The 13,255-nt window shown below is 42.8% G+C and overlaps 1 protein-coding gene across 2 annotated transcripts in view; it reads left to right on the forward strand.

Moving 5' to 3' along the window:
- Positions 1-2,908: 2,908 nt before the first annotated feature.
- The window catches only part of SBNO1 (strawberry notch homolog 1), a 32,178-nt gene continuing 21,831 nt past the window's right edge, over positions 2,909-13,255 (forward strand). The window contains exons 1-4 of one of the 2 annotated variants that reach the window (XM_068911264.1): positions 2,909-3,140; positions 9,717-9,850; positions 10,460-10,564; positions 11,484-11,793. In XM_068911264.1, the coding sequence (XP_068767365.1) occupies positions 9,719-9,850; positions 10,460-10,564; positions 11,484-11,793 (547 nt within the window). In that variant the 5' untranslated portion in view covers positions 2,909-3,140; positions 9,717-9,718. Of the gene's footprint in view, positions 3,141-3,837; positions 4,130-9,716; positions 9,851-10,459; positions 10,565-11,483; positions 11,794-13,255 lie in introns of those variants that run through there. The other variant, XM_068911265.1, reaches the window with a different exon arrangement.

Here is a 13,255-nt window from a genome sequence, read left to right on the forward strand (position 1 = left end):
TACATAATTCTCATCACTAGAGCAACAAAGAAAACAACGTCATCTCTAACTGGCCTCTGCTACCAGCACGCTGCAATCACACTATGAATTAACAAACTATGCCGGCTTCTTTTCCCCTTTTTCCCCTACAAGCTCTCTTCAGGGAGCTGGGCCCGAAAAGTCAGTACCGAAATGAGGTTAAACTGTTATCACATATGAGCCTATAGTCCAAAAGATGATGCGGCTCTCTGCAACGGCCAGTCACCATGACTCAGGATACCCAGCACATGGGGAAACTGTTGGCCTACTCGCATACTCCAGAGGGAGCAGCATGACTCTTACTAGCAATAGCTATAAAACCCAGTGACCTAAATATTATCTCCCGTAGTACTGTACAAGCAGCTCCTGAGAGCACTGTACTTGAATGTTCACATTTGAAACTGTTTTGCGGGGGAAGGGAAGAAAAAATAATGAACAAGGAGCTAGATTTGCTCAGAAAGTAAAGGAAATCTTCAGAGTAAATGTCTTCAGTTCTAAATTAACCCTTCACCCAGTTAAAAAATAAATCTTATTTTTAAAGACTAGTTGCATTTGAATTCAAAAGTTCATTTTCTTTCAAATGCACCAACAAGGCATGCTTGTCAAATATTTCCAACGGAGAGCACTAGTTCTTGCTGTCATTCTGACTTATGTAGCACCTGTCATATTTGCAGGGAAATAATATCTCAAAATTTATAAAAAATATTCCCTCAAAGGATGAAATGCTGACAATCCATTTGTTTCAGATACCGTAACTCTCCATAGAAAGCAAGTAAAAATGATGCCTCAAGGGTAACTTTGGAGTGCAACATTAAGCAATATTATTTTATAAGTTATATAGTAATATGACAGTAGGGGCCACTAAGTTTACTAGATTTTAAAATACAAATATGATTACAATCAGAATGATATCTACACATGGTAAAAAGAGCATCTCTAACCAAATACTGCATTTAGTAAGATACTTAAGTTGCACACAAAATCCCAGTGAAACACTGTTTTGTGAATAATTTTGAATTTGTTAATTTTAGGTAATTAGGAAGCATCATTGCCATCAATGGGACTACTCACCTCTCCCAGTCGAGGATGACCATAACCTCTGCTTGTAGGCATGACATCTTTCCAACTCAAGACATCAGAAAAGTCATTTTCTTGCAATGATTGTTTGTATCTACATAGATACATTTAATGTCAGGTACATTGCACATGAACTGTACTTCACTGTGCCTTTTTGAAGTACTTACAAAGTCAATAGTCAGACAGTAGCTGCCATTTAAACTGTTCTCATCTCTGGCCAGAATTCTGTTATCTTCTTTTTCTCCATTTAGTGTCGGAAGCATCACTGATGAACCTGAGATTACCTAAATCAGCCTAATTAACAGTGCTCCATCTTTAAATACGTTAGCCTATATCTGACTGATTCTTTATTGGTTATTTTAATCCTTCTAAATGTGTATACTGAAAAAACGAGCAGCACTGAACATTTTAAATGCATTTCATATGACTTTCCACACATCGTTATTTGTTATGGATGCTTCAATCTTACGTTGTAGACAAAGTTTTTTAAAGAGTTATTGTCATATTCTTACATAGTCGGGAAAAAGTTTTACTGAAAGACTTTTATCAAAAATCTGTGAGTCTAAGGGACTGAAGTACCAAGATCTCCGCAAATGTAAGACTAGCTTAAGTAGCCATCAGCTTTTCAAGCTCATTTAGCTCTTCGCAGCAGAACGTTTCACATAAGCAGCTTGTAAAATATTTTCAAGGGAAAACTGATGTGCCAGCGCGTCCCCAAGGGCGCGGCATTCCCAGGCTGGGCAGCAGAGATCGCCCTCGGCACAGCTCCACTGTGTCACACTTCTTTCTCCTCCGAGGGTGCGGGAAGCTCCTGTGAGAGAAACACTGACGAGAGCCGCGGGATTGAGGGGAACAGCGGCCCCGTCCCGGTGCTCAGAGCCCCCCGTTCCTGGGTAAGGCACGACAAGGGCCACCTGGACGTGCTTTCACGGGGACGTGTCCGGGGCCCAGCTCCACAGGAACGCAGGCACCGGCGCCAACCGTGGCGGAATGGGACCGACGGAGCCGCCCGAAGGGAGACACGTTCACCAAGGGGAGCCCAGGCTGGGGAAGGCCGAAATAACATCATTTCTCCTCAGGCCAGCGGCCCAGCAGGCCGCCCGCACCCGAGGCCGCCGGCTCAGCGCCCAACGGCCGCCAACCGCCGCCAACGGCTACGGACGGCGCGCGCCACTTCGCCCTGTCACGCCGCCGGCGGCGCGCATGCGCAGGCCCTCCCCCCGCAGAAAACAAGCATGCCCACAAGCTCGGGCGCGGTGCGCCTGCGCGCTGCCCACAGGGCGCGTCACCGCCGCGGCGCCCCCGCCTCAGGCCCCCTCTTTCCCCCTCCCCCATGAGGCCTCGCGAACAGCCAGATCTCGCGAGACCGCCGCGTTGCGTCCTCGCGGCAGCCGCCATCTTAGGGGAGCCGAGATCACGTGACCGCTTGTAGCGGTTCGCCGCCGTCTTCCCCTCCCCCACCCACCGGGAACCGGGCCCAGCTCGACATGCTCGACTCCGGCCGCCGCCCTGGGGCAAGGCCGGCGCGCGGGGACGGCGCGGCGCGAAGACGCTGGAGAGGCCCGCTGGGTTCTTGCGGAGCTCCCTTCCTTTCCCCTGTCGCTGGGGGGGGGGGCGGCAGCGGAGTGGCAGGTCACGTGACGGAGGGCGAGCGCCCCGGAGCCCTCAGTGGCGGAGGCGGCGGCGGCGGGGGGGGGAGGGGCGCGAGAGCGGCGGTGGCGGCGGCAGCGGGGCACGTGATTCGAGAGGCGCGCGGGGGGGGGAGGAAAGGGAGGGAGCTGGGTCACGTGGCGGGGAGCGCGCGCCAGCGGCGGGCGGTGGCTGGCGTCACGTGGGGGTGGCGCGCGGCGGCGGGCGGGGGGAGGCGCGGCGGAGGTCACGTGGTGTAGCGCGGCGGCCGGCTCCGGCCCCCCCTCCCCTCCCCCCTCCCCTGTGAGAGGGGAGGGAGGGCAAAGATGGCGGCGGTGAGTTAGAAAGCGGCGGGCGGCGGGGCCGGCGGCGGAGACTTCCAGGAGCGGCCGCGGGAGGATCGAGCGCGAGAGAGAGTGAGTCCCGCTCCGCCCGTTCGCGGGCCTCGCCGCCGCTTAGGGGCGGTCCCTGCGCGGCGAGGCCGCCGCGGCGCCCCCGGGGGTCGCCTCCCCTCAGTCCCTGGCGGCCGCGCACCGGGAGGTGGAAGGCGGCCGCGGGCGGCGGCGGCGGCGCGGTCTCCGTGCCGGCGGAGAGCTTCCCCGCCTCCTTCGGCCGCTGGGGCGCGGGGCGGGCGGCGCAAACCGCCCCCGCCGGGGGGTCCCCGGTGGGCCGGGAGCGCCGCGGCGCGCGGGGGAGGGCGCCGCTGCCTCGGCGGAGCCGCCGCTTCGCCGCCGAGTCGGGCAAAGTTTGCGCCCGAGGCGATGCGGGGGCGGCGGAGCCGCCTCGGCGGGCGGCGAAACCCCCTGGCTGCGGGGAAGCGGGCGGCAGGGCTGTGCTGGTAACGGCTGACGAAGCCGGCGGCCCCGCGGCGGGGGGCCCGTCGCCCTCCCTCGCCTCTCCGCGCCGCTCAGGCAAAATGGCATCGGGGCCGCGGCGCTGGCCGAGCCGCTCGCCTTTGTGCGCCCCAGCCGTGGCTGGCGGGGTGGCTGCGGTCTGAAACGGGGTTCCTCCGCTGACACGCGGGGACTTGATTTACGGTGCTCGAGTGGCTTTTAAATGCTGCCGTGAAACGCAACCTTTTCGCCTTTCTCTGGGGCCTTAATGTTATTAAAGGGATCTTTAAAGAGGGGACGATCTGAAAACAAAAGTAGTGCATGGGACACAATTACGCAGCCAATTCTAGCCCAACCCGGAAGTTTATGTCGGGAACACGTGTTGGTGAGGAAGGTGGCGAGGCTGCGAGCTGCTGACCCTTTAGCTGGGGGAGCGGTGCGTTAATGCTGTGCGCCCAGCGAAGCGTACGGGGGGCCCGCAGCCCCTGCTGGGACTGACTGCCACAGCCTGAACCTCAAAGTCCAGTACCCTGTGAGTCTTATCGAGCACACCTCAAACAGAGGTTGCTAGGGTGAGTAATTGTTTAACGTAAAAATGCTCTTAACGCTCTGGAGGGGAAGAGGCCTTGTGGATTTTCTGGGTTTTTTTATTTCTAGTTGCTTCTTTATTATTTTTAACTGGCTACGTCCCATGCTTTGTTTGAGGGATATAAATCGGAAATCTTGTACTTTCTTCCGGATACTTGTAGCCTAGTTTTAAACGTTTGTGGTACCTGTTAATGTTCAGACTAATAGCTTAAAAAGTTTATTTAAAAAGTTTATTTTATTGGGTTATTTAGTATTGCGCTGTTTGTTCATGCTAGTAACATTTTTGTTTTACTTACTCTGTAGTTAAGAGTTAAATCAGTGGTAAACTGTTTGGCTTTAAAGTATGTATGTTGCATCTGGATTAAAAATTATTTACATGAAAATATGTGGATGTTTTGCAAGCCTTTTTTTCCCCCTTAAATTGAAGTTACGATAGAAAGCAAATATTTCCCCATGGTAAAAGTTGCGTAGCAGCATGGCATTCAAATTGCTTTTCTACATCTTGTTTACTGGCCTGTTGTGTTATATTTGAACGTAATCTTGATCTTTAAAAATAACATTTGAGTGGTTTATTGTCATATTCAGAGAAGTCCTTTGGTGTCAAAACTGGTTGACAGCTACTTAAAAGCTATTGAAGTAGGTAGCAGATATGATTGATGCGTTTCCTGTGTGCTGAAGTACAGCTAGAACTGGATCCAAGACCAACGCTGAGGAATGTATGTATGCACATATGTATATAGGAGTAGTGTATATATAGAGAGGGGGGTTATATATAATGCTCAAATACTGCTATTATCTCTTCTGGGTCTTTACTACTTAACAAATTTCCACCACCAGTTAATAAGTTAGCACCTCCAACCATTCACTCTGAAAGCTAATTTCAAGCCAAATCATCATATCATCTAGTCTCCTGGCATTTTAGCAACTTCTAAATGTTACATTTTTAGACTGTGCCTCCTGACTCTTGTAAATTTCATAAACAGTCATACTGCAGCTTTAGGCTAGAGCTGAATTGCATACTATCCTAAATTGTACCTCATGTCACCTTACAAGCTTTCTCTTTAGAGAGACAGTCAGTGTTTGAAAAACTGTTATGGTTTTTACTGGATTCGAATCATTCTTCACAAAAATAAAAAAATCGACTTTGTACCTTTAAATGTAGTATTAACTGCTGCTCTTAAGGCCTGTAAGCATGGGCAAGTTTGTTGATTAGCCTTTTACTCCTTGATTGGATGGCCCTTGATTGGATGGCTGTTTGGAAAGCACCAGAGAGGCTTGGGATTTTTTGGTTTGTTGTTGGGGGGGGGGGGGGGTTGTCTTTTGCAGCTAGAAGCTATGAGATGAGCAGAACCTAACTGGATATTTGGAGTCCTGTCTTGTGGGATTGGGGGCTAGCTACCCTTACATCTGTGTTGTGAGGGGCTGCAAACTGGGTTGTGAAATTCCTATCTTGATAATAGTGCGCAGCCATATAGTTCAAATGACATATGTTCCTCAGAAAGCTAGCAGGAAAAGCCCTTGTATTAAAGGAGAACAAAAGTTGCTTAGCTGCGTTATTATCTCAGGCCAAGCATTTAAAACCTAAGTTTGCAGGTTGGGCATGTTAAAGATGCCAGTTGTCTAAAGGGTTTGGCAATATCTTTATTTAGCTTGTTGTGATGTTTGGTATGGGCTAAGTTGTGATATTGGAGTTTACTGCAGTTTTAAATAAGTACTTAAAATATACACTGCTATAATGTGATACAAGAGACTTTGAAAATTGAAAGCCTTTATTTGATTTAGGATCCCATCATTAGTTTTCTTAGGAGAAATGGGGGTGGAGAGCAGGTTGCTGGACATGTTTTTTGATTCCTCTTTTTTTTTTTTTATTTTTTCCCCTCCTCCTTTCTACTAAAGCTAAAATGGAGGGGGGGGGGAAGAGAATGAGCCAGGTTGGCATGGATACATGTCATAATATTAAACATGATGTTCTGGTTTTGTTTCTTTAAATTAGCAATTATTTGCCTAATGCACAGTGGTGGTGAAACTGTCTTTTTATCAAACTTTATATTCTTTAGCAGTATGCCACCTTACAAAAATGCTTAATAAATTTTGATAGCCCTTTTTGAAGTGGCAACAGGTTGTACCTTTTCCCTTTATTAATACCAAAAAATGGCACAATTACTGTTGAAATTAGATAAAACTAAAAATATATTTATAAAACAGGTTGGTTCTTGTTCAGTGACATTGGACAGCATGGCTAAACATAGACAACCTTGTCTGCAAGATTCTGCATGCTTGGAACAGTTCTTCCACTGGTGAAATGCTCAGGGAACAGCTTGTAATATTCACAACTTATATATATATAAGTAATTTCTTTTGGAGTTTAAGATGTGGCAAACAGGTCCTTATATAGTATTGCCAAAGCTGCGCTGAAGAGCTTGATAAAGTCACTTTCACTTATGTTAACTAAGAAGCCTCCTACCTTGCAAGATTATGGAGCTGTTTTGGCTTGATAACACTTTAGGCTTGACTAGCATATGTCATCAAAAAAAAAAAAAGCCAAACAAATTAAGCTATCAAGGTGCAGCTTCTCCTCTAATGTTTCAATGTTTCTTCTCATTTTCTTTCCTTATTAAAGTGAACTAGATGGGGGGGGGGAAAGGAGGAATGCGGGGGTGGTTTTTTTGAAGTTTCAAGAAAACCTAACATTGATGCTAAGTGTTTATTAATTTTAATAAGAACTTCTAGAAGTTCAGATTCCCCTTGTTTTAGTTTAAAACAATGCAGCTTTGTTCCTAGTGTATAGAAACAAAATAAGTGACACTGATCTAAGTTTCGTTGTCCAGACTGACAGACAGACAGACAGACAAGTGAGGAGTTGTTTTTACTTTTTTGCTGGTTTTTTAGCAACTATTAATTTTTAAGATTATTAACTTGGAGTTAGTGTGAGAGGAATGCAGCTGGGGGACGTCTATGTAAAAACAGCTCTGCTAAGAAAAGGATGGTTTAAAATTAAATGTACTTATTCTGGAAGTGTAGGAATTCCTATATTAGTTTCTATCATTAGTCATTGAATGTTAACTTTGAAGTAAGCAGCTAAAAGTATTACTGCTAGGAGGTGGGTTTTTTGTTTTTTTTTTGTTTGTTTAAGTCAGTGAGTCTGTGCTCAAGGCATCCAAGCCATCATGGTCTTTAAAGGTTAAAAACTGAGAATTTAGTGTAGTCCTGGATATGTTACACTTGACTTCAAACAATTTGATAGGTTTTGGCACCATTTTATGATGTTTAAGGAAGATAAGTTTTTCTCCTAATTTCAATTTTGCTTTGAATCTCAATTTCCTAGAAAGTCCTTTTCTTGCATTACAATAGTAGACTAGAAATTATCTTTTTTTTTTTTTTTTTGGTCCTAACTCTCTTTTAAGTAAGCAGCCCCAAGCTTCTGGCTTTCCATGTCTCTATTTAATATAGCCACTTATATCTCAAGTTCTAGTCATACCTTTTAGAAATGATTTGACCAAAACTATATGCAGACTGAATAATGACACAATTGGCCTTCTCTTTTCCTTGTGTGTTTAGACATTTTTATTTGACTATGTTGAGCAGAAATGTTTATACTATGTAGAAGGGTGCCCATGTCTCCTTTCCAGTCAGTACTGTAAAGTTACAGTTGCAAAGGTGTTTCAAAGCTGCCAATTTGAGGGGAAAACTAGTGTAAGTTCCCCTTCTGTACAGAATTTCACTTGCAATGATTGCTTTGAAGTTCCTAACACCAAAAGTATAAGCTAAAGTTTGTCTGTGGATTTGGTCATCTTTCTCCTCTCACCCTTTTCTAATTAGTAAAAAATGCCATAAGCATCTAAACTAGATATGATGATCACTGTCAATTCTTTGGCCTGAGGAAAATTAAGGATTTATTACCCATGCTTAATATATATATTTTATATATAATTTATATATATATAAAAAATATATGTAGTAGCCTCCTCCCTCCCTTTTTTTTTTTGAAAAGGGAGGCTTAACCCCTCAGAAAGCTAACTGTCTGTTCTCATATCCATTTTTTATTGACCCATTCAGGGTTCTAGGAGGCAGACTAGTAGGAGGTGATAGCTGCTCCTTCAAAGGTTATGTTAATTAAATTTGCTAGGTATTTTTGTGTTTTAATTACTTCTGTACCTGGTAAAATGGTAGAAGGCCCCATTGGTTTGTAGTTTATCTGATCACCTCAGGTGTCTTTTTATTTATTTTTAAGCACAGTCTAGTTCTGACACAGCAATTCCCTCAGTAATTGTTGGTTGCATCAGTGTTCTTCTGGGCATGGACAGTCTTTGTTCACACTTAAGGTTCTGGGACAAAGTTAAGGTTACTTTTACATCCACTATTTCAGTTGTGGTGTCACCATGCCAATATTAATCTACTAAAAGAAGGTATTTCTCCATTATTGGACAGATTAAAACTAGGAAAAATAAGAACTAAGTGCCAGGCATTTTATATATTACAATAATTACCTGTTCTACCAAGTGTTCTAACGTGTTTGACCACCCAGCTGAATGTAGCTTAGCTACAACAGTAGAGAAAGATAAACAGTTGAACGCTGTTTCAGAGTCGATGCATAGATGTATCTAACGAGGGCAAAATATTTATCTACCTTGGAATAGATGTTCAGTTTTCTTATATCTAGATAGATGTTTTGTTGCCAATAAGCAGTACAGGGGGTGTGACTAAACAGGAAAATAAGGGAAATTTCTACTTGAGGTGGGTTTTAGACTATATAGGCAACAACTGAAGTGATGTGGACTTAAATTTAACACTAGTCTTAGTACTATGGCAAATTGGCTTCCTTCCTGGGAGAACAGAACACATCGTATTCCCTCTTCCTTCCTAAAACAGTTGTTGTGGGTTTTTAATACAATTTTTGCACTGTTTGGAGTAGCTTTTGAAATAAACTTTGCCTGCCCCACACATAAAGGAGCCTATGACCTGACTTTAGTGTCCTATTTAATAATGTAGTTACAAAATTGTAATAGTGCAATGTCTGTCCTTTCCCCTATGCAAAATAAAATTTCTACAACAAATGAATTATTACCTCATGAACAGCAAGCAAGAAATAAAAGCTTTTCTTAAAAGCTTTTTATCACTAACTTATTGTTACAAGATAAACGAGTTAATTGTGCATTCCTTGTTCACCATGCTTCACTGAGAAATACATATCATTAGCATAACAGTCTGCTCACTTCTGCCTTTTTATTTCTTGGAATGCTTAAAAACGTTGTATGATGAAGACTAGACGGGTCTTTTTTTCTCCCTTCTTTTAATCTGAGTGTGATAGTATTTTATGTGTGGTAAGCTATTTCATTCTTCCTGCCTCCTCCTAAATTTGGGCATAATGAAATGATTAAAAAAAAAAAAACTATAAAAATAAGGAAAAATCTACGAATGACCTAGGGCTGATCTAGAAAGTGAAACTATGTATACAAATGATCGCATTGAGTATGCTCTTAAATCCAGGAAAGGGAACTGCAAATGTGAGTGTTTGCACCAAATAAGCCAAAACTCGATGTAACGTGTATTTATGGTCTTAATTTTTTTTAGAGATGGTGGAGCCAGGACAAGATCTGTTGCTTGCTGCTTTGAGTGAGAGTGGAATCAGTCCAAATGATCTGTTTGATATTGATTCTCCAGATGTGGTTCTTGCAACTCCAGCACCAACTCCAGCTGTTCAGCAGGTCAAAACATGAACATAACTATTGCTAGAAAACATAAGAGCTTACCCTTGTTGTATGGGGGAGGTCCTTAGTAAATGCTTGAAGAATGTGGAATTCTCATAAATTCTATGCTTCCTAGTACTGAGATTAGAAGATGATTTGGTAGTTCCTCTTAAGTTTTTAATACAAAAAAGCAACCTGAAATACGCTGCTTAGGTTATATAAGCCTATATTGTCATGTATCCATACAGACTCTAATATCCTTGGAGTCTAGCTGCTTTCCTATAAAATTAGCAAAAAATGATTTTCATTTGATGTTTAATCTCCATGACAGCATTCAATATGCAAGAATGTAAAACTATCCCAAACGTAGGCTGGGAATGGTAGTATGTCAAGCAGTGATATCACAATACTAATTACATTTTCACAGCAGTTAACAAAAAGGTATTGTACAGGAAACGTCTTTGAATGTGAAGTTGGTCACTTTATGATCTTTGTTTTCAGTGAAACCTCTGTTAATGAGCACAGTTAAGACTTTACTGCTAATGTCCGTTTTGTGGGTGGATATTTAGACTTAAGTGTTTTCCTACTGAAATGAGTGCCTGATGATGCTTGCTTTTTCCTCTGCAGTCAGTGCCACTTAGTGCATTAGAACTAGGCTTGGAAACTGAGGCCGCAGCTGCTGTGAAACAAGAACCAGAGACTGTATCAACTCCAGCCTTATTAAATGTTCGGGTAAGAACTGGTATTGCAGGATTTTTATACGAGTACATCAGTAAAATGTAGCAAAGGAAGTAGGATTGTAAAATACTAGTTTTTGTCATCATCTTGGTGCTACCTGTACTTAAGGTCCTGAAAGCTTAGCATACCCATACCCATGGTTTGGTGTGATCTGTGTAACAGAAGACAAGCAACACATAGAAAAAGAGTTCACTGGACTGTTTGGAGGAGTCCAGCGTGCCTTTTATTTTCCCTGCGTGCATATCCTTGGGATGTGGAAGTCATGTGAACTTGTTTTCTATGGTCTAACTTTGTACCACCTTTCGTAGCTGCAGAGACTTCTCAGCACCACAGTGGTGCTCTAGCTGGCTCTGCTTGAACAGGGGTGTTGGACTAGATGCTCTCCAGAGGTCCCTTCCAACCTCAACCATTCTGTGGTAGTTACACTCAAAATGAGAGTATAAGGAGTAGATCCGCAGTAAAGCGGTTGTAATGAGGAACGTCTGAAAAAGGGGGAAGGTGCACGTATACTTGAAGTAATCCAAGCTATTTACTCTGACAACTCTACAGCTGGCTTGTGTGTGTAGAATTCTCTACAGCTGAGGATTTCCATACAGTAGTTGTATTTTGTGCCTAGGTGATGAATCCGTCATTCTATTTTTTATTTCCTTCTTACCTTAAAACAGAAGTTCACACAGAAATACGTGTAGCAGTGTATTGGTACAAGTTTTGAAAGACACTTCTTGCTCAGACTGTTGGACCGTAAGATAATTATTTTTACTACCTTCAGTGTCATGTGAAGACGATCCTTATTACAAGTCTCTTAAACTGGTGACTCCTAGTTGAATGACAAATAAAGCTGCCTTCTTTTAGTACCATCATAAATAAGAACAACAACTGAGGAGATTTTTAGAAGTCTTGTTTTGTTTTCTAGCAACCCCCATCTACCACAACCTTTGTGCTGAATCAAATAAATCAGCTTCCGACTTTGGGGACTACTATAGTGATGACAAAAACCACACCTGTTACAACCACAAGGCAGACTATCACTGTAGCAAAAATCATCCAGACCAGCACAACAACTCGACCCTCTGTTGCAGCACCAGCAGTACGCAATGCCTTGACCACTACACCTTCAAAGGACCAGATTCAGCTGAAAGATCTACTAAAGAATAATAGTCTTAATGAACTAATGAAACTGAAGCCACCTCCTAATATTGCCCAGCCCGTAGCAACAGCAGCAAGTGAGTTTTCTTACGTTCTTCGTAATTGCAATATTTCACATAAAAGCTGAGATAATCTCATCTGAAGATCTTTGCAGGTCTTGTTTTTCCTTGAGTTGTGGAATACCATGGTGAATTAAAACAGCCCAGACCACTTGATGTGGCCTATTTCAACTTCTCAATGGAGTTAGAAGTCAGGGTGAATTGATGCAAAATAACAGGTTTTGAAAAGTTTTCAAAACTTTTGATTGAACTGTAAGGAATGAGAATAATGACACTTTAGTGTGCAGCTGGCAATCTGCTAAAATTCATACATGAAAAATTACTGAAGTTACGGCACTTGAGTTTGAGTACCTATTTTACTTGAACTTGCATCAGATTCTATTCTACTGTATACTTCATAGGGAATTATGACTAATTACAATCCTTTTTTTTTCCTCCATTGTTGTCTTCTATCTTCCAAATTAGATTTTTAGTGCGTGCCAGTATTTTATCGTAGCGGGTTTTTGTAAAGTATCTCATTAGAAAGAAACTAGAAATCCCTATATATTTCATGGGAAGCATCAGATTTATTCTCTTACACTTAGTGTCCTAAAAGTTTGCTACTTCTATGTTACTGCTGAAAGGTGGTGTTCACTTAAATGCCACAAGTATTTTGTTACCCTGCTCCAAATCTTTACTTTGTGATACCTTTCCATGGTCTTACGTATTTTCTTGGTAGCTTAATGTCAGGGAAAATCTGCATGTATGTTTATTTTAAAATAATAAATTTGTCTGGAAAGCTATGTAAAAGAAACACTAATTTTGTCTCGTTCCAGTTGTTCTGATTTAGCAAGAGGTAACATCAGACTAGTTGAGTTTGTTTGAAAATATCTCTATTGTTACCTTGTCTGAAAGGCATGCAGGCTTCTTACAGCTTATTCCATTTTTATTGTTGCTGAAATAAGGCTTACTAGTTGTATAGATACAGTATGAGGTAGCTTGTTTTATTTCATATGCAGATAAAGTACACAAAATGAGGCTGTCTCTTAGGACTGAAACTGAAACAAGAGTATGCCTGTGTTTCATTGCTTTTTATTCTAGAGTGGTAAAATAAAAATGGAAATTGAAACCTCAACTAAAGCTGAAGGGTAAAGGAGTGAGGGAGAGAAGCCTTTATAGGACTTATCCCTTTTCTACTAAATGGAGACTGGCAGAAGCACACAAGTAGATAATCACCAAGACGCAATAACTGGTGTGGCACAACTGCAGAAATTAGTTGTGTAGTTTGTATTAAGTGAAAAGGAGATACGCAGCTTCTAGAACTGCGTTTCTAATCTGTGTACTTGTGTTTCTGAATCTCTCATCATCCTTATAAGAAACTTCACAAATACTTGCAGAAAATTCAAGGCAGAAAAGCTCATGGAAGGAAGCATGGTCTAGTCATAGAACTCGTGCAGGAGAAGTTATAATTTAAAAACACTAAGGACTTAAATTATACAAC

Source organism: Struthio camelus, chromosome 17 (genome assembly GCF_040807025.1).
Source record: "Struthio camelus isolate bStrCam1 chromosome 17, bStrCam1.hap1, whole genome shotgun sequence".
Lineage (NCBI taxonomy): Eukaryota > Metazoa > Chordata > Aves > Struthioniformes > Struthionidae > Struthio > Struthio camelus.